The sequence below is a fragment of the Bos javanicus genome, chromosome 27, assembly GCF_032452875.1.
Source record: "Bos javanicus breed banteng chromosome 27, ARS-OSU_banteng_1.0, whole genome shotgun sequence".
Classification (NCBI taxonomy): domain Eukaryota; kingdom Metazoa; phylum Chordata; class Mammalia; order Artiodactyla; family Bovidae; genus Bos; species Bos javanicus.
The window spans coordinates 15,173,066-15,194,693 of NC_083894.1; the positions used below are offsets into that span (position 1 = coordinate 15,173,066).

Genomic DNA, 21,628 nt, shown 5'->3' on the forward strand with positions numbered 1-21,628 from the left:
TCAGTGCCCCCAACCATGGAGGTCCCCTGGGGCTCTGCTTGGGGCCTGCTCCACTTCCTTCCAGGTTTCCGCTTCCCCAGGCTGCCTGATAAAGCCTGCATTTTCTGTGCTGTTAACTTTGCAATCTGTCATCTCCTGAGCAGTCTTCTGAGTGGCAAATGATATCTATCTTTTGAGTTGTCCAGCAGGAACTTGAGATGGAAACCGGCCCCACCCAGCCTCTCAAGTCCTTTCTCCAGGGTCTTCCCATCCCAGTAAGTATGGCTCCACCACCCACTGCAGCACTCACCCCCGAGCCCACCCTCTTCCCAATTCCATCTATCTTTTGAGTTGTCCAGCAGGAACTTGAGATGGAAACCGGCCCCACCTGGCCTCTCAAGTCCTTTCTCCAGGGTCTTCCCACTCCAGTAAATACAGCTCCATCATCTACCGCAGGGCTCACTCCTGAGCCCACCCTCTTCCCAATTCCCCAAGCACAGTGGTTCGGCCACCAATGGCTTTTAAATTGACTGTCTTCTGTCTCCACCGCCACCAACCTGGTTCAGGCTGCCTCACTCACAGGTTAGCCTGTCCTCACCCTCACTCGGCCTCTCCTCTGACCCCTCTGCACCTGGCTGGAGGGGTCATTCAGGGAACGTCACTCCTTGCCTCAGAAGCCTTTACTGGTTTAAAAACCCCAGATTCCTTTCTGGGCTGCAGGGCCTGGTAACCGGTCCTCACGCTTCTCTAACTTCTCTCAGTCGCACTCTTCCCCGCGCTTATGATGCTGCAGCCACGCCAGCTTCCTTTTAGTGCCTGGACTGGAGCCAGCTGGCTCCCACCTGAGGGCCTTTGCACACGCTGCTTCTATTTGAAAACTCTTTCTCCAAAACTTTGCAGGGTTCCTCCTCCATCTTCAGGTTATCACCCCAAGTGTCACGTCCTCAAAGAGACCTTCTCTGGACACAACACTGAAGACAGGCCCTGGTGGTCCCCTCACCGAGACTCCACCTGTTGTCTTCAAAGCCCCCATCGTGATCTGAAGTTGTCCACTCACTTGTCTGCTTGCCGTCTGTCTTTCTCGGCAGAGAGTTACAGGGCAAGGATCCCGTGTGCTGTACTCACTGCCGAGTTCCTGCAGCTCAGAACTGTGCCTGGCACTTAGCCAATGCTAGACACAGAACTGTGGATCTGTAGCCTGCAGTTTTGTGGGGGCTTTGTGAGGACTGAATGAGAACGTAAGTTGAGCACAGCCTGGTGCACTGCTCATAGCAAGGCCACGACACGGAGCTGTCATCACCTCCACAGCTGATGATCCTGGGACGTCCAAGGGTCCTCATGAACCTGCCACATGACTGTGACCCAGCTTTACACCTACTTTCCTCCTGAAATAGAGTGGCTGGTTCTACCTGACTTTTGATCCTTGATGGATGTGGGGTTTCCAACATCACAGACGGCAACTGTATTTCATGTATGATGAGCTATAAACCAGAATGACACTGGCAAGTGGTCACAGCCTGTGCTGTGGCAAAGGAAAACCATTAGGTAGGAATCAAAACCATCTGGACTGAAGCTCAGAGGCATAGCTACTGGCACCAAGAAACAATCCAATGACATGTCTCTGTCAGGAGGTTACTGGCCCAGGCAGACAAGAAGCAACCTCCACAGTGTGAGGTGGAAAGCTCAGTGTCTGGAGCCAGACTGCCCAGCAGATATACATGTGACCGGTAAGCACACGAAAAGACGCTCAACTTTATCATCATTCAGTTCAGTTCAGTCACTCAGTCGTGTCTGACTCTTTGCCACCCCATGAACCGCAGCACGCCAGGCCTCCCTGTCCATCACCAACTCCAGGAGTTCACCTAAACTCATGTCCATCGAGTCGGTGATGCCAGCCAGCCATTTCATCCTCTGTTGTCCCCTTCTCCTCCTGCCCTCAATCCCTCCCAGCATCAGGGTCTTTTCCAATGAGTCAGCTCTTCACATCAGGTGGCCAAAGTATTGGAGTTTCAGCTTTAGTATCAGTCCTTCCAATGAACACCCAGGACTGATTTCCTTTAGAATGGACTGGTTGGATCTCCTTGCAGTCCAAGGGACTCTCAAGAGTCTTCTCCAACACCACAGTTCAAAAGCATCAATTCTTTGGCACTCAGCTTTCTTCACAGTCCAACTCTCTCACATCCGTACATGACCATTGGAAAAACCATATCCTTGACTAGACAGGCCTTTGTTGGCAAAGTAATGTTTCTGCCTTTTAATATTCTATCTAGATTGGTCATAACTTTTCTTCCAAGGAGTAAGCGTCTTAATTTCATGGCTGCAATCACCATCTGCAGTGATTTTGGAGCCCCAAAATATAAAGTCTGCCACTGTTTCCTCATCTATTTCCCATGAAGTGATGGGACCAGATGCCATAATCTTCGTTTTCTGAATGTTGAGTTTTAAGCCAACTTTTTCACTCTCCTCTTTCACGTTCATCAAGAGGCTTTTTAGTTCCTCTTCACTTTCTGCCATAAGGGTGGTGTCATCTGCATATATGAGGTTATTGATATTTCTCCCGGGAATCTTGATTCCAGCTTGCAAATCAAAACCACAGTGGGGTATCACTTCACACCCACGAGGATGGGTATTATCAAAAGAAGAGAAAGAAACTAGCAAGTAATAGCCAATGAGGTGGAGAAGGTGGAACCCTTGTACACTGTCCCTGAGAATCTAAAATGATTCAAAAAACAGTGTGGCAGCTCCCCAGAAAATGAATGACACAGGATGACCCAGTGATCCAGCAATTCCACTCCTGGGTGTTTATCCAAAAGAACTGAAAGCAGGGACACAGAAAGATATTGTACAGTGACGTTCACAGTGGATAGTCTCAATAGCTAGAGGGTAGGAACAAATGTCCATCAACAAATGACTGGATAAACACAATGTGATGTAATCGTACAAATATTAATTCAGCCAAAAAAGTGAGAGAATCTTGACATTTGTGATGACACTTGGACCCAGAGGGCATAATGCGAAGTGAAATAAGCCAAAGAAGGATATGCACTGTATGACTCATTCATATACGGCACCTAGAGCGGTCAAGTCCAGAGACAGCAGAATGGTGGTGGCCAGGGGCTGGGTGAGGAGTGAACGAGGGTTATTACTTAATGGGCAGAGCTGCAGTTCTGGAACGTGACAAACTACTGGAGATGGATGGTGGTGACGGCCGCACAGGTATGAACGCACTAAATGCCACTGAACCATATGCTTTTAAATGATGAAGATGGGAAATCTTGGGTGTGTTTTACCAGAATTTTTTTTTTTTAAAGAAAAAGACAATGTTTTTATCAACCTCATTACAGAAGCTTGGTTCAACTTTCAAGTATTTGTTCAAATGAGAGTTATCTAACAAACACTCACCAGTTCCTAAGTCCTGTGCTGAGAACTCAAGCAGAAGGTCACTGGGCTCCCCAATGACTTGAGAGAGCAAGAGGGAGATAGGGAAGGAAGAAGGTAAAGCACTTGAAAAGTAAGATAAAATGGCAGCCTGGATGAGGAGTCTTACCAGAGAGCTGGGCACAGGGCTTAAGCTTTAGAGGAAGAAAGCAGACTTCAGCACCCCAAAACTGAGACCAAAGCAGGGGATGAAGGCATATTTAAACACAACAGGCTACAGAAGAGGCCAGGGCGGGGGGTGGGGTGGTGGGGAGGGGGTTGGGGAACGGTTAATTCACACTTCTGGAAAAGACAAGTCTTTTAAGATGACAGCGTAGGGTAGCGACAGGGGAAAAGAAACAGTCAGCCGCTATGAATGAGCCATCTCCCCCGACAGCGTTATGGGAAGAGGATGACTAAAGACGCACCAAATGAAAACCCCCAGAACCACCCACCGCAGCGACGCCTCCTGCAACATCGCTTCCCCCTGGAGAATTTGCGTTTTCAAGAACACCTGTGCCATTCACACCATGACTTTCTTCTCTGAAACACAGCAGGACCGCTGCTGCCGGGAACGGGTTGGAGCCCCGGGTCAGCATCTGGAAGTGGCGGGATGACGGCGCCCTGAGAAGGAGCCCCGGCAGGGAGGACACACAGGGAGGAGCCTGTGGCTGAGCGCGTCCACGCGCGAACCGAGGCCGCCCCGAATGCGACTGCTGACATGAAAAACGGAGGCGTCACTCAACTCGCTTGAAATGCAGAAATATTTATTTTGGTTTCCTTCACTGTTTTTGGAAATTCTGTTTTGGTTTATAAAACATAGGAAGAGCCAACACTTAAAGCAAACATTCAAAACCCCGATGTGACAAATTACTGACTTCTTGGGCAATTAAGAGTACACGTATGAAGTTAGGCTACCAAATAGTGTTATAACAACGACAGCTCTTTAGGGCAAACCCCATTGTGCTTGTATAATACAGGTACTCCTCTATCCCAAAACAACTGCTTTTGGTGTACAAATGAAAACTAAGTTCAGTCACATGTAGCAAAGACTTGCAGTAAAAGTGAAATGTGGCTAATTTCCCAAATTAACTTAAAAAAAAACAAAAAAAAAAACCCTTGAGAATCTAATCCCAGGAAATGAGTTTTCCAGATTCCTATGTCCTAGAATTTTGGCTTGTCAAATATATTTCATAGAAATCAAGTAGCATTACGACAGAAGAGCATTTATTTATCACCATCCATTTCAATAAGTACCCAAGTGTATCTACCTCCTTAATATTTTTAAAGACATGCCTTGCCTGAGAGTTTATATTCTGGGTGGGGGTGGGGGGTGGGAAAGCCACTTGATCACAACATACTCTTTCGATATGAAAACCACATTAAAATCCATCAGAGACAGAGTGACCGGTTCCTCGAAGGTAAAGTGGACAGTTATTCAGGCGTCACAGTTGAGCATGGTTGATCCAGCTAACTGTTTCCTTGTTGAAATGCTTGTTGTCACTGCAGAGTCTAAGGCAGATTTTTTTTTTTTTAAATAACCCCTGGGAGGCGACAGATGGAGGAAATCAGGAAATTGGGTCTGGAGAAGAGGGTTGGAGAATATTCTGCTCTATGGGCACCAGAATCCATCCTCTCTGGTGAGCGGCCGTCCATCCAGGATTCAATACCTGCACTGTTCTGAGCTGGGTCTGCCCTTTGCTTCACTGAGAATCTCTGCTCCGACAGGAAGGACAGGGGTTAATCAGAAGGCTCGTGAGAGTGAGTGTGACACAGGGAAGGGAGGGTAACAGGGATTAAAAAAAAAAAAAACCCTCTGGTCCTCTTGCGACCTCCTGCAGGTGAGACAGGTCTTGCTTGTAGGAACGGTGGTTCCCTCCAGTGCACGGGACTCTTTGAGCAGCAGAAATCTGCAGAATTTGCAGTGTGTAGCAGACATCTCAGAAAGAGCAAAGTCCTAACCCTTTGGTTAGCAGATGGGGGAGACAAAGTGTTCACCCGCCTTTGTAACTGAGGAATTGGTAAAGAACTTAGCACGTTTGCAGTTTCCCCTCTACGATATTTTAAGGCTCGTTTTGGAAATCATGGATCACCGTGGACACGGTCTGCAACTCGAGGTGGCTGTAAGGCAGTGTTCCATTCCCTCCAGGCTCCTATGACGAGAATCTGGACACACGAGGCACCCAAAGATGCTCCCTCCCTTCCTGCCATTGTCAAACTCCCCTCCGCTTCCTCCCTCGCATTAGACTTTGATGGTGGAGTAAAGCTCATCGATCTGTGACCTGAAATAATTCCGAAGCTCTGGCCTTTTAGCCTTCATGGTTGGGGTCAGAAGGCCACTGTCGATAGAGAAGAGTTCAGGGTGGAGATAGATGCCTTTGACCTGTAAAGAGACCAGGAAGTCAAAGGAGGTAAGGAGGATAGATGCCTCTGAAGGGATAAAGACCCTTCTGGGCCATTCCAGCCAGCTTCACAGGCCAGGCCCAGCTGTACCATCTCAACATAGGGCAGGGAGTGGCCTGACATCAGGACAGAATCAGGACCACAGCCTGTCCCCCCAGGAAGAGGATACACCCCCCTGGTTACAGAAATCCCTCCCCAGCCAAAGCACACCACTCTCTCTTCCGCATGATGTCTTTACATCACCTCATCCTCTTCTAGAACCTATTCACAAAAAACACCCTCAAGTCAAAAACTCATTTTTTGGGAATTCATACACTTGGATGTGAGTCTTACCTGTTCAAATGGTTTTAGGCCAGACTCCTTCCCGAGCCTCACCATGTCTTCTAGAATACCTTTTTTGACATCCTAATAAGGTAAGAAAAACAAGATCCTTATTCCCTTGGTGGGTTCAGGGGGCACGGGGGGCAGGGGTCCCTGCACTTTGCACTTAACGCAAAGGGAAGCTCAGGAGGACTGCTGCACACTTTGGAACCTACCTTGTTTCTGCACAGTTCTTCAAAGGAGCCCACAATGCCTCTCTTCTGGGCCCAGGTACCTAGTGTCTCAACGTCCGGCACCACGATCGCTATGAGAAATGCCTTTAACAGAGACAAGTGAGTTATTACACAGTTTGTTCCCAATGTTCTAAAATTGTAGTTCCTTATTATCTGCTTCGTGGCCCCTGGGAGAAACTGGGAGTTAGAGACCCTCTCTTGAGAGCATGGTAACAGCCCTGGTGTCCACAGGGCCCAGGTTAACAACTCCTGCCTCTGAAATACAGACAGTATTGGGAACTTTGCAATACATGTTTTCAAAGAACCAGTGGAAATCAAAATCTAATAAAACCCTAGTTTTTACTTATTTTTATATATACTTTTAAAAATAAAATAGGGTCAAATACGCAAATAATGGGATAGATATCAGATAAAGCTTTATAAAAAGACAAAAAGAAAATATATACAGGTTCACTTTAAAAAGAACTCTAGCATATACACAATGGAGTATTACTCAGCCATTAAAAAGAATACATTTGAATCAGTTCTAATGAGGTGGATGAAACTGGAGCTTATTATACAGAGTGAAGTAAGCCAGAAAGAAAAACACAAATACAATATACTAACGCATATATATGGAATTTAGAAAGTTGGTAACAATAACCCTGTATACGAGACAGCAAAAGAGACACTGATGTATAGAACAGTCTTTTGGACTCTGTGGGAGAGGGAGAGGGTGGGATGATTTGGGAGAATGGCATTGAAATACGTATAATATCATATATGGAACGAGTCGCCAGTCCAGGTTCGATGCAGGATACTGGATGCTTGGGGCTGGTGCACTGGGATGACCCAGAGGGAGGGTATGGGGAGGGAGCAGGGAGGAGGGTTCAGGATGGGGAACACATGTATACCTGTATTTGGCAAAACCAATACAATTTTGTAAAGTTTAAAAATAAAATAAAATTTAAAAAAAGAAAAAGAACTATAACAAACAACAAAAAAAAGAACTCTAGCATCTCATTCTTTACAACTGAGTGACAATGAAATGAAATAAAAATCAAAGGCATAGTAAGATTCCAGGTCTAAGAAGATGCAGTGCATTCTCAAAGAAAAATAGGTGTATTTTCTTATAGGAAAATATTCTGCCACAATTATTTGAAAATTTCAAGATTTGTAGAAATATTTTAAAATTTATTTAAATGGGAGGATAATTACTTTATAATATTGTGATGCTTTTTGCAATGAATATGAACCAGCTCTAGGCATACATGTGTCCCCTCTGATTTGTAGAAATGTTAACCCTCAGAAAACTAGAACCCATTCTCTTCCTTTCCACCATCTGTCCAGAATTCTGGCAAATGAGATTCCATTGCAATACATTGGTTTTCAACCTTAAGATATGCTGGATTCCAAACCATCATTTGCCCAAGAATGATGCAGAAGGTATACCATAAATAAGTTAGGTTTAATATGTCTGAAAATGCTAAGCTTTCTTATAACCCATATATCAATATTTCTCCTCATAATTAAATTATAAGCTTATTTTTACCTATCCCCCAGTATTTTTATGCCACTTCCCTTGGTACAGCAGACTAAGAACTGCCAAGAATAAGAGGCACAAATTTCTAGTTACAAAATAGATGGGGGGAGAAAACAGAAAAAAAGAAAAGAAACGCCAAGCAACAAAACCCAATAACATGTTGATTATGTTCTAGCAAGTCAGGCATCAAAGTCAGAGAGTCAGAAAGCCAGTTCACACACGTGGCAAACTTCCCATTACACTGAAGGTACCTGGACGTCTTATAATATTGTGATGCTTTTTGCAATGAATATGAACCGGCTATAGGCATCCATGTGTCCCGCCGGCCACAGAGCTCCTGGCTCGGGCAGCACATACCTGCAAGCTCTCTCCGTGGACAAACACCTGAGTGATAAGTTCACTCCGCTGGTAGATGTTTTCGATCTTCTCGGGAGCTATGTACTCCCCCTGTGCCAGTTTAAATATGTGCTTCTTCCTGTCGATGATCTTCAAGGTGCCATTCTGTTTGGGGGTGCGGAGGGGAGGTGTGGGCTGTGAGCAGGTCCCAGGGGCTGTTTCCCCCACAGCAGTGGCCACTCAGGGTACTGAGCATTTCCTGTGCACTATTACTTAATCCTAATAAGGTCTGGCAGGGGTCGGCTATTAACCCATTTTACAGAGAGACAAACTGAGGCTGACAGAGATTATGTAACCCCCCGGGCTGAGTAGTGAGACAGAGAAGGGATGAAGGAGTCCCTTTCACTCCACTTCCTCCTCTCAGCCAACTAGAGCACCCTGCTTGCTCCCTTCAGCTTGGCGAGCTTTACTCTGTGTCACAGGGGCCCAAGACGGGGTCAAGGTGCTCTCGAGGAGAGATGCGCTCATCCTCCCCACGGTGCTCGGTGTGGAGCAGGGGCTGCAGAGGGCCAGCTCACGGCCCTCTGTCCCTGCTCCCGGCTCTCTGGGTGATGACTGTGGGGACATGAGAATCTCTGGGCCAGACTCGAAAACACCAGTGGTGCCTGCCTCCCCACCTCTGGTAACCCAAAGCCCCATTCCCACCCCAGGTCACTTGCTCACTTCCCAGAGTCATCTGCTGGAAATGCCCGGGGTTTTCTCAGCCTGCAACAGTTCTCCGTTTCCAACAGGAGCGGACTAAGGTCCATGGAGATTAGGATTAGGAGATGCACTCCTCAGAGCCAGAGTCAGAATTAGAACGGATACTTAATCCCTCCTGAGTCTGGAAAGAGGGACTTGATTTATTTCTAAATAGCCTGGGTATTCTGAAATCTGAATTAATTTGGGGTGGGGATATTTTTTCAGGCAAAAAAAAAAAAAAATTAAGCACCTTAAATCTGTAAGACTTGAACAATTACACAATAATAATTAAACTAGCCATTGGAGTATTTGCAATGAAAATCAGTAATGACTTTAAAAAGCAATAGCTGTCACCACAACAGCAAAAGTTGTGACACCTATGGGTCTGCTTCTTGCAACAGCGTCTTGACTCCCGAGATGGACTCTGAATTTCTCCGTGGTAAACAGTTCTGAGGCTACACTCAAAGGGCTTGGCCTTAACCTCTAAACACTTACCCTGTTTTTACTGAGATGACGATGCTAAGAAACGTGTGTGTTCACAAATTCTGGCCTGTCATCCATTCCCAGCAGCTTAAATACAGTGCCCTCTCCCCTCGCCCTGAAATGAACCAAGGCCTCAACTTCAAGGCACAGCACTGAAATGGGAAGTGTGAAACAAGCCAGTCGCAGTGTTTCTGGATTTCAAACCGGGAGCAGCAACCAGAAAGGATGTCAGGTATCAAAACAAAACCTGTGTGCAGCAGTTATAGTGAAAATGCTACAGGAGGATGCTAAGCGTAAGCCTGTTTCCTGCGGGAGAGGAAGCGAGGGAGAAAGAGGCGGGAGAGTCAGGGCGCCGTGGCCCTGTTGGGGCTCGTCTTCCCGACAAGGGAGGGGACCACTTACGGGTAACCACTTGCCAATGTCCCCTGTGTGCAACCAGCCGTCTTTATCCAGAGCTTCTGCTGTTTTCACTGGGTCTTTCAAGTAGCCTTGAAAAACATTTGACCCTTTCACACATACCTGAAGGAAAAAGAGGGCAAGGGAGGTGTGGCCATGCAAATTGGAAGAAGTAGGTGAAAGGTGCAAACATCCAGTTATAAGATAAGTAAGGACTGGGAATGTCACGTACAGCACGGCGACTGTGCTTAGCGTGGCTGCGTGGGATGTTTTCAAGTTGTTAAGAAAGGAGATCTTCAGAGTTCTCATCACAAGGGGGAAAAAATATCACTGTTCTTTTTGTTAGCGGTATGAGATGGTGGATGGCTACGAAACCCACGGCCGTGATCATTTCATGATACATGTGAGTCAAATCACCTTACACTTACACAGGGCTGGTGTCAATTCTATCTCAGTAAGACGGGAGGGGAAAAAAAAGATGATCTGTTAAGAGCACTGACTGGGACTTCTCCAGAGAAAACTGTGCATGTATGTGTGTGTGTGTGTGTGTCTCCCTCAACCTTTAGCCAGACTCTGAACCTTTAGCTAGGATCCAGAGGGAGCCACCAGAGCCTCACTGACATGCTGGTACCTCCAATGCCCCCACTTCCTTCCTGAGTGTCTTCAGCTACAGATTCTAGGGCTCACAATCACCCTAGGTTCTGGCTCCAAGCTACCAGAAAGCCCCAAAGGGGATGAAGTCACACAGCAATTGGGCACACCTTCCACTAGCCGGCGGTCACTCAGGCACTGAGGGCAGTCAGCAGACAGGAAGCTGGGGCCAGGGGCTTTGGGCCCTGAAGCCTTTCTGCCCTCCTGGGCCCTCAGCCCCATCGCGCTGGCAGCAGAAGGTGGTGCTGGTGCCCCACATGCCCCCACCCCCTGAGACTTAGACATATGCAGCTTCAAAAAGAAGCCTGTGTGACTGCAGGATCAGCAGCAATACCAAGCTCAGTGGCTTCACCTGCTGCGGTGCTGAGAAGTGGCTGGTTACCGGAGGCGATTGCCCTGAGGGGATGACTGCGGGGGTTTTACTCACCTCGCCCTCGCCCTTGGCAGCCAGGTAATTCATTTCTTCCACATCAACAAGCTTGATAATGCTGCAAGGCATTGGGGGACCAACATGGCCTGTGTATCAAATAAAAGAATGATCACTCCTAATGTGATGACCGATATCCTTAAAAAAGAATGATCACTCCTAATGTGATGACCAATATCCTTAGGCCAGATTGCTTTGATCTCCAATAAGCCCTGTTCTCATGCTGAGAAGAGCTGGTGCAAACCTCTGGCTTGGCAAACACAGCCTGTCTCCTCCTGGCAAATTAATTGAGAGTTTATTCCCAGAAAAGGGAGAGAAACATTCAAAAGTCTCTCAGGGACCTTTCCTAAGTTTGATGCTTCAAAATACTTTTCAAAGTGTAAATGATTTGGCTGCTGATTTTCAGGGTTTCTTTGAATACCTGGAAGTGGGTTTTCTAAAACTCTTATGTGGTTCCTATGATCTGATGGCCCTGCTCTCCCTCATACAGATGTAATTAACGTCTGCGTTCTCTATGAGAATAAACAGTGATCGGTCAGACGGTTCTGACCAATATGGCCTTTCCCCTAGATTATGAAAGAACATGTCTTATACGTAAATTCATTAAGACAGGACAAGGCTTCTTTTCACAGCTCACTTCACTCTCCTGCCAAAGGGTGCTCGGTTCAGTTCAGTTCAGTCGCTCAGTCGTGTCTGACTCTTTGCGACCCCATGAACCGCAGCACGCCAGGCCTCCCTGTCCATCACCAACTCCCGGAGTTCACCCAAACTCATGTCCATCAAGTCGGTGATGACAGCCAGCCATCTCATCCTCTGTTGCCGCCTTCTCCTCCTGCCCCCAATCCCTCCCAGCATCAGAGTCTTTTCCAAAGAGTCAGCTCTTCGCATGAGGTGGCCAAAGTATTGGAGTTTCAGCTTTAGCGTCAGTCCTTCCAAAGAACACCCAGGACTGATCTCCTTTAGAATGGACTGGTTGGATCTCCTTGCAGTCCAAGGGACTCTCAAGTCTTCTCCAACACCTCAGTTCAAAAGCATCAATTCTTCGGTGCTCAGTTTTCTTCACAGTCCAACTCTCACATCCATACATGACCACGGGAAAAACCATAGCCTTGACTAGACAGACCTTTGTTGGCAAAGTAATGTCTCTGCTTTTCAATATGCTATCTAGGTTGGTCATAAATTTCCTTCCAAGGAAGAAGTGTCTTTTAATTTCATGGCTGCAATCACCATCTGCAGTGATTCTGGAGCCCAGAAAAATAAAAGTCTGATACTGTTTCCACTGTTTCCCCATCTATTTCCCATGAAGTGATGGGACCGGATGCCATGATCTTCGTTTTCTGAATGTTGATCTTTAAGCTAACTTTTTCACTCTCCTCTTTGACCTTCATCAAGAGGCTCTTTAGTTCTTCTTTACTTTCTGCCATAAGGGTGGTGTCATCTGCATATCTGAGGTTATTGATATTTCTCCCGGCAATCTTAATTGCAGCTTGTGCTTCTTCCAGCCCAGCATTTCAGATGATGTACTCTGCATAGAAGTTAAATAAGCAGGGTGACAATATACAGCCTTGACATACTCCTTTTCCTGTTTGGAACCATTCTGTTGTTCCACGTCCAGTTCTAACTGTTGCTTCCTGATCTGCATATAGGTTTCTCAAGAGGCAGGTCAGGTGGTCTGGTAGTCCCATCTCTTGAAGAATTTTCCACAGTTTATTGTGATCCACACAGTCAAAGGCTTTGGCATAGTCAATAAGGCAGAAATAGATGTTTTTCTGGAACTCTCTTGCTTTTTCCATGATCCAGCGGATGTTGGCAATTTGATCTCTGGTTCCTCTGCCTTTTCTAAAACCAGCTTGAACATCTGGAAGTTCACGGTTCACATATTGCTGAGGCCTGGCTTGGAGAATTTTGAGCATTACTTTACTAGCATGTGAGATGAGTGCAACTGTGTGGTAGTTTGAGCATTCTTTGGCATTGCCTTTCTTTGGGATTGGAATGAAAACTGACCTTTTCCAGTCCTAACCAAAGGGTGCTAGAACTGGGCTATTTTCCCAAAACAAAAATAACAGAAATCAGATTAAGTTTTAAGAGTGTCACAAATCATTCTTCTGATGTGTTGATCATTTCATCTTAAAGTGGTCACTATTCCAAATTCTCTAGCTGGTAAGGCACCAGGGATTAAAAAATAAGTACTGTGAAAAAGGTTTATAAACCGTCAGTGCCAACTGCAACAGAATGATGTTCCCAGAGACAGCCTGATATTAGAATCTGTGTCATTAGATATTCAAACGTGTAAAACGGCAAATGTATCAGGGAATCTATTGATCACGGTGTAGGGTACACTGCTGGTATGGGACAGGGGAGGCATACAAGTCTTGTGGTCAGACGTGGGCTGGGATCCTGGCTCTGAAGCATAAAGCTATATAAATTCTTAGACTTTATGGACAAGCTTCTTAGTCAACAATCAACTGTGTCCTCCCAGAGCTGGCAAGGCTGACCTCACAGGCATGTTGTTGGGATGAAATGCACATAATCTGTGTCCCTCAGTGCCTAGCACAGAACCCCATCCAGAACAGGTATTTGTGTTTATCATTCACTGTTCTTTTTTTTTTTGGAAAAAGGACTTGTGTTTATTTCTGCCTGCACACAGTGGAAATGCCAATAAAATTCACCAGCAAGTAATCAGGCCCCAGTCAATTCCCAGAAAGCTCTGGTGGGCCAAGCACTCTGAACCTAGAACAAAGGGCACCGTCTTCAGATGTGAGCTCCACCCAACCTGACGAGTCAGAACCTCCAAATCACCACTGTGCCCTGGGAGACACCATCCACAGGGCTCCTGGGCTCACAGGATTTTTGGCCCCAAGGCCAAATAATCGGAGACACAGCACTTGTTTAAGTTGGTTAACCCAGTTCCAACAATTTTGATGTGAAGAGTAAGATCCTCGTGAGCAAAGTCCCGCCCCCTGTACCTGCGGTCCAGTCTCCAGCAATAGTCAGGCAGCAGCCAGCGGTGCACTCGGTCTGTCCGTAGCCTTCGTAGAACTGGGTCCCCAGGCAAAGGGACAGAAAGAGAGGGGACAGTCACATTTCCACTGCAAGTGCTCAGTAACTAAGTTCCTCTAGCTGGATTAGAAACCTCAGCCCAGACGTTACAACACGCTTTATTACAGCGTGAGCATGCTCACACACACAGAAGACAATACCGCAACAGGTCACACTTCGCAGGATCCACCTGGGGACTCACTCCGCGGGCTCACGGCTACTTGTCACCCAGTCTCTGATGCTCCCCCCATGTAAGCCAGGGTCTCTGAGTGGTTTATGACCCATCCCCACGCCCTCACGCCTGATCTAAAGGCATCTTTTGTGCCTTACCCCAGTGAAAATTACCCTACGGTGAACAAAACACATACTCTGCCAGAGGTGAAAGATACATGCAGGCGCACCAGAGATTGCATGTCTTACAAATTGAAGGTTGGTGGCAACGCTGTGTTGTCAGAAGATGGTTAGCGTTTTCTAGCAATGAAGTGTTTTTAAATTAAGGTATATACAATGCCTTGTTTTTTGGACATAATGCTACTGCACACTTACTAGACTACAGTCTGGTGTAGACAGGGCTTTTATATCTACTGGGAAACCAAAAAGTTCAGGAGACTCGCTTTACGGTGACACTGGCCTTACTGCACTGATCTGGAACTGCAGGATCTCCAAGCTGTGCGTGTGCTTCTTTCCCCAAGCCACTCAGGAATAACACATCCGAAGAAAAGAAGGGGCACACGCAGGAGAAGAAGACAACCTTTTGGAAAGCGGCCGTGTGTGTGTGAGTCAGTCTGAGAGCCCGAGTGGCAGGGAGCCCCTCACCTGGCAGCCCAGCGCAGCCCTCAGGAAGGTGAGCACGGTGGCAGACACAGGCGCTGCTCCTGTGATCATCAGCCTCACTTTTCCTCCCAGGCTCGACTTGCAAGGCAGGAAGAGGGGAGAAGGTGAGGGTAAGTGGCTGGAGAGCGGTGGTCTTCTCCAAGATTCCTCCTGGGAACCCTGATGCCCTAGCCCACCAGCTCCTGGTCGGCGGGCTGCACAGAACTCACTCCGCACGAGCACACACAGGCGCTCCAAGAGGGACACCCGAAGAGTTTGGTTCCGCCCCAAACCACGCCACTCGCTCTCAGCGGCTGTGGACAGCAAAGCAACACCTCTACACTCACAGGTGTTTTAAGGAATTAGAACAACAGTGTCGTGGGTTTGTGGCAACCATCACATTTTGGGGAACACACTGTTATTCCATATTTTTTTTTTATCACTCATGTCTAAAAAAATAACCTCAAGAGTTCCAGAAAAGTAAAACAAAATGGAGAATCAGAAAGGCTATGCTACCTGATCCCTTTTCTGCCCTGGATAGCGAAACACTGTTCAGAGTTTTCTTGGACACTGAGGTTTTGCTAATGGCTTTGTCCTTAGTTTTAAGAGATGTGCCAGAAATTCTCTTTCTCACTGACCTTCTCTTTTAAAAAGAGCTCTCACACAATAAAGGGGTAGGGGATTAAGAGGTACAAACAACTAGGTATAAAATAAGCTACAAGGATATATTGCACAAGGATATATTGGGGGGGATATAGCCACTATTTTATAATAACAATAAATGGAACATCATCTTTAAAAATTGTGAATCACTATATTGTATGCCTATCACTTATATAAAATTGTACATCAACTATTCTTCAATTAAAAAAAAAAGAGCCCTCCCAGAAAGTTTGAAAGCCACCTTAGTTTAGATGACAAGCAACAGCTGAGAGTCAACGTGCTACCTGTATTTTGTGGAAGATCAGTTTATCCCAGAGGCTGTTGTTTCTAATGATGCCACTGCGAAGTTCAGCCTCTTTCCTCTTGGAGGCAAAGTCCAACAGCCATCGCTTCAGCGTAGTGTTTGCTTGTCCGAAAATCTAGTGAGTCAAGAGATGAGAAGGTTTCCTGATGAGTAGAATGGCAAGAATTAAAACGTCAGGTAACAACGAGTGTTGGTGAAGATGTGGAGAAACTGGAACCTTCACGCCTTGCTGGCGGGGATGTAACATGGTTCAGCTGCTTTAGAAAACACAGAGTTAGTCATGACCCAGCAATTCTGCTCCTGGGCACACACGTAAGAGAATGAAAACACATGTACATAGAGCCCCTTGCCTGTGGATGTTCACAGCAGCATTATTCATAACAGCCTAAAAGAGGAAACACCCCACTGACCATCAATGGCTGGACAGATAAATAAAACATGTTGCATCCATGCAGTGGAATATTATTTGGCCATTAAAAGGAACAAAGTATGGATGCGGGCTATAACACATATGCCCCTGGAAAGCATACTTAAGTGGAAGAAGCCAGTCACAAAAGAATATTCCGTGAGCCCACTCATATCAAAATCCAGAATAGGGAAATTTATAGGTTCAGGAAGTAGATTCATTTTATGGGGTAGAGGGAGGTAGTGGGGTCAGGATGATACCACATTCTTTCTGAAGTGATACAAATGTTCTAAAATGGACTTTAATGATAGTTGCAGAACTCTGTGAATGTACTAAAAACCTTTGAATTGCACTAAAAACATTTAAATGGGTGAATCATATATAATGTGAATTATATCTTAATAAGGCTGCCTTACAATTTTCTTTAAAAAAAGAACCATTAAAAAAATGAGAAAGAAGAATATGTCTGCAATGCAGGTGATGTGGGTTCAACACCTGGGTCGGGAAGATCCCCTGGAGGAGGAAATGGCAACCCACTCCAGTATTCTTACCTGGGAAATCCCATGGACAGGGGAGCCTGGCGGGCTACAGTCCATAGGGTTGCAGAGTCAGACCCAACAGAGTAACTAAACAATCACGGCCACAAAAGATTAACAGAAGCTAAAACCTTAAGGTCTCCCATGGAAACTGGGGAGTATTAGCTGGCAGGAAAACAAAAATGTAAAAAAATGAGAAGGATCTCATAGATGACAGAAGCCAAGAGCGTTAAAACTACCTCGTGCAAATTCACCGTGGAGACTGCTCCCATCACACAGGGTCCTGCCCTGGCTGTGGGCCTGTGGTCCAACTGCCCACCACCTTCTCTTCGTCCCGGGCTTGGCTTAGTCACGTCTCCCCCTGTGGCTAGTAAGTAGGTAGCATTTTTGTACATGGTGGAACTTCACAATTTATAAAATCATTTCATATTTATTATTTTCATTTTTTGTTTGTTGAGCTTTAAGCCAGTTTTTCCACGCTCTTTTTACCCTAGACAGCACTATGAAAGTGGAGGCATCAGTTGCTCACTCATGTCTGACTCTTTTGAGACCCCATAGACTGTAGCCCACCAGGCTCTTCCCTCCATGGTATTCTCCAGGCAAGATTACTGGAGTGGGTTGCCGTTTTCTCCTCCAGGGGATCTTCCTGATCCAGGGATCAAATCTGGGTCTCCAGTGTTGCAGGCAGACTCTTCTTTACTGTCTGAGCCACCTGGGAAGCCCAATAAAATCATTTGATAGCTATTATTTGAATGTGATGTAATTAGCAACTTTATGAGATGGAGGAGGAGGTAACAGTCCATTGTCAAGGTGAGAAAACGGAGGCTCCAAGAGTTTATTGTGAAAATAAAGCAATCTCCACCTCACATCTGTATTGTGCCTTCTGATGTATAAGGTACGCTCACAGTGCTTTCTCTTAGTCCCACAAGTCTAAGAGCAGCAGCCACGTTCGCAGAGAATTTTGGGTTCGAGATCCCACACTCTGCCCCTGGCACTTACTCGGTCAAACATCCGGTTCAGCAGTCTGGGGACCACGGGGAAGATGGTGGGTTGAAGGGCCTTGAGATCATCCATAAGCAGCCTGATATCTCCTTGGAAAAATCCTATTTTAGCTCCATGACAGAGCATCACACACTAGAGAGGCAAACAGAAATATCTAATGTGTCATCATTGCAGTGGGGGTTACGCAACACACACAGACACACAAAGCTTTGGTTTTAGCATTTCAGCCCAGTTTCCAGAAATCATAAGGTTCCTAAATGTAGGGAGCTTTCGAAACAACATTCTTGGGATTCCCCTGGCGGTCCAGTGGTTAAGACCCTGAGCTTCCAATGCAGGGGCTGCAGGCTGGATCCCTGGTCAGGGAACTAAGATCCCACATGCCATGTGGCATGGCCAAAAATAAAATAAAAGGAAACAGCATTCTCGTGTTTTAGGGTCCTTGTACAACAGGGGGCTATTGCACTACTCCTGATCATCCTGAAGATAGAGGAGCTAGCTAATCAGCAACTAGGGAATGTGGCTTTTAGTGATGATCTTAGAGGTTCTGCAGTTTTAGCTTCAGGATCAGTATCTGCCAAAGGAAGGACATGGTATCAGATAATCCAAGTTATTTTTAACCTTCCAGAAAATTTAGGTCTAATTTATCCCATAATAAAAACTTAGCTACTTGCCTACAGTCCAAGCTTTTTAAATAATGTTTATTTATTTAGGGCTGTGCTGTGTCTTCGCTACTGTGCAGCTTTCCTCTAGCTGTCGTGAGTGGGGGCTTTTCTCTAGTTGCGGTGCTTGGGTTTCTCAGTGCAGTGGCTTCTCTTGTTATGAGCACAGGCTCTAGAGCGCATGGCTTCAGTAGTTCAGGCACGTGGGCTCAGTAGTTGTGACTCCCGGGCTCTAGAGCACAGGCTCAGTAGTCATAGGGCACGGGCTTAGCTGCTCCACGGCACGTGGGATCTTCCCAGATTAGGGATCGAACCCATGTCTCCTGCATTGGCAGGCGAATTCTTTACCACTGAGCCACCAGGGAAGCCCCAGTCTAAGCCTTTTAAAGTTTCATTTTTCCTGTTTTCATCCAACTAAAAAAAAATCTGAGTTGTCAGAATACACTGCAGTTGAGACTGCACAGAGCAATCTGCCTTCGGTTATAACCTAGTGCCTGAATTTCCTCCTGTCTGATGCAAGCTGCACTGGCAGGTCACAGGCACTTGACACAGAGTCTGCCTGTTTTAAATTTTAAAAGGAAAAAGAGATTCAAGGGATGATGCAACGGAAGTACAAAAGACCTCAGGCTTAAAAGCAGAAACCACTTTAGAATGGTACACCGTGGTTCATTGTTTAAAAATTAAAGCTCAGAGGCTTTGTTCTGTGTGAACTGACTCCTGGGCTCTGTGAAAACTAGGGAGGTAACTACAGTCCACTGTCAACACATTTGTGATCACTCTGTACACGTGCAAGGTCTCCCGAGGCGTGCAGGAAACAGAAGTGTCGGCTGGCAGATCCTTGGTCCTTTGGGAGAAATAAATCCTCCAGGGCAGCAGCTGGTCAAAGCGCAGAGTCCTTATCAGCCCCTCATCCCCCAGTACCTGTCCAGTGCCTGAAACACAGCTGGTGCTTCATGAATAGACATTAAACGAATGAGCAGTGCTCACTGTTTCTCCCATAAGCATACAAAGCAAAACTGTCCAAGAAGGAAAAACAGATGGTTCTTGGTCAGCTTTTAAATGAGTCACACAGCTGTGTGTGAGCAGCTCAAGGAGAACTTGGCTGAAGGTCATCCACTTTGCCAAGGGCACTTGGGATATTGGTGAAAAAAAATGAATCTGAAGTCAACTTGTGCCTTATAGATAAGCATAGTCAAAAATAAAACTTCTGGGACTTTCCTGGAAGTCTGGTGGTTAGAGCTTCATGCTTCCAGTGCAGGGGGCCACAGGTGTGATCCCTGGTCAGGGACCTAAGATCCCACAAGTTGCTCAGCATGGCCAAAAAAAAAAAAAAAGAGACCGAGACATCTTACAGAACTTAAGCCTCACCAGGCTTTGTGGGATGCTATTCATAAAAATTCTACATTTACATCTCATCTTTCTGAATTCATATTCATGTCCTTCAAAAGTTTGAGCTTCTAATTTTAAAATGAGTATTAAAGTTCAGTACCTGGACCTAGAAAAAAGTATACTCTTAAATAATTAGCTCTATTTCTAAAATGGGGGCTGAGCAAAGAACTGCCTACGGGGAGGATGGTATACACACTTGAACTTACCAGCAGGAGCTGCTCATACATGTGTGCAAGCGGTAAAAACGAAATGTGTATGTCACTGGTATTCAACACAAGTGCTTTCTGTAAAACACAATGACTTAGAACACAAACAAACACGTACGCATAGGCAAAATAAAACCCCATGCCTACCTCTACAACTCTCTCAAACATATGGGCCAGAGGCAAGAAAGAGATCAAAGTGTCATCTGAGGTAGGAATGAACGTGTTCTGCAAGCAAAGACACCAGCGGGCAGAAAAGCATTAGGATTTCCAGGAATTCTCCATTTATTTCAGAGCACATAATATCTCAAGGCTAAGAAGTAACAGCATGAGGTTACATCTGCAATTATTTCTCATTGAAAAAGGAAATGCTAAGCAATACTTTAATAAGTTATTCAAATAGAGTAGAGGTCATTCCTAATGACAAAGTAAATCCATGCAGGACTTGAGTCACAATTAGGAAAATGTGGCCCACGTTGGGATGGCCAGATATCATGTGCTCTAACCACCCAGACTTTCAAAGCTACAGGAGCTTGATGACCAGCAAGCTCCACTCCACCTTAAGAAATACAAGCTTCACTCCAACAAAAGACCAGCATCTTTTGTTGTCAAGGACAAGGGGAGAAAAGAAGAGAAACTTGGAGATTTCCATGTTCCTTTTATTTACAGTACAAATGTATTTTGAGCATTTTAGTTTGATCAACATTTTTACCTTAAAGCCCTACTCGACCCCATTAAAAAAAAAAATCCCAATGTGTTTAATGCAAGCTCTGAACTGGCCCCAGGGAATTTGCTCTCCCATAAAATGCTGATCACGACAGGTCTACATCTCAAGTAACATCTGGTTTCCATTTCATGGCTAAGAATGAGCTTAATTTAGGGTCAGGCACAGTGAGGGATGTGCATGGAATGTTCTTGCTATTAATATAGAGAATTCTGACCCAAATAGGGGCTGCCAACAGCAGCTGCTGCCCCACCAACTAAGAAACAAAGGCTCTGTCAAGTTGCCTAGGGATGATGCGCCCAGCTTAGAGTTGGGCTCTCCCCTCTCCAAGGCTGGGCCATCCTTCATAATAAAGCAATCACATGTGATGTAGTCTGATCATCCCATAATCTGAGATTAATTTTATTCCTGCTTCCCAACTGGTACCTGTCAGTAGAAAAGTGCTACATAATGAGAAATCAGACTCAATAACATCTATACTCTTCAATTTTCTGATTTAGGTTAAACAAATAATGTGCATTTGCATAATGAGAAGTTTTACAAAGTTGAGAATCCCCCTGATAATGTTCACATTAACATTAACTGTAATCATTTGCCTCAATGATTCATGCATTTTAAGTTATCTTTGAAGGCCAATGAGGAAATTAAAATCTCACTTTGGTAAAGTATTAAATGTTGAACTCTGTTTAGAAAGTATATACCAGAAGGACTAAGAAGGTGTAAGAATACACTTACACAGTCGCTGAAGATACGCATTCCCCAAAACCATTAAGCACAGGCTCCTACCACAAAAAGCAGACCTTAGAGAACCCCTCCAGAGGCACATAATTTGCAAACGCAAATTATGAAAAAATGTGCAAAGGATGCGAGGGAAAGGTATTCATTACATTATTCAATACGTACTTTTTTAAAAAGCAAGTTGGAAATAGATTTTTGGTGCTATAGACTGATTGTAAGGACCCTTCTCAAAGTCATATTTAA

General features: G+C 45.5%; 1 protein-coding gene across 2 annotated transcripts in view; it reads right to left on the reverse strand.

Moving 5' to 3' along the window:
- Nucleotides 1–4,146: 4,146 nt before the first annotated feature.
- ACSL1 (acyl-CoA synthetase long chain family member 1) overlaps nucleotides 4,147–21,628 on the reverse strand; it is a 46,004-nt gene continuing 28,522 nt past the window's right edge. Inside the window, exons 11-21 of one of the 2 annotated variants that reach the window (XM_061404174.1) lie at nucleotides 20,074–20,151; nucleotides 17,670–17,804; nucleotides 15,709–15,843; nucleotides 14,765–14,860; nucleotides 13,876–13,948; nucleotides 10,910–10,998; nucleotides 9,838–9,954; nucleotides 8,233–8,376; nucleotides 6,336–6,437; nucleotides 6,133–6,204; nucleotides 4,147–5,779 (exon numbers count right to left, since the gene is read on the reverse strand). In XM_061404174.1, the coding sequence (XP_061260158.1) occupies nucleotides 5,639–5,779; nucleotides 6,133–6,204; nucleotides 6,336–6,437; nucleotides 8,233–8,376; nucleotides 9,838–9,954; nucleotides 10,910–10,998; nucleotides 13,876–13,948; nucleotides 14,765–14,860; nucleotides 15,709–15,843; nucleotides 17,670–17,804; nucleotides 20,074–20,151 (1,182 nt within the window). In that variant the 3' untranslated portion in view covers nucleotides 4,147–5,638. Of the gene's footprint in view, nucleotides 5,780–6,132; nucleotides 6,205–6,335; nucleotides 6,438–8,232; nucleotides 8,377–9,837; nucleotides 9,955–10,909; nucleotides 10,999–13,875; nucleotides 13,949–14,764; nucleotides 14,861–15,708; nucleotides 15,844–17,669; nucleotides 17,805–19,926; nucleotides 20,005–20,073; nucleotides 20,152–21,628 lie in introns of both variants that reach the window. The other variant, XM_061404173.1, reaches the window with a different exon arrangement.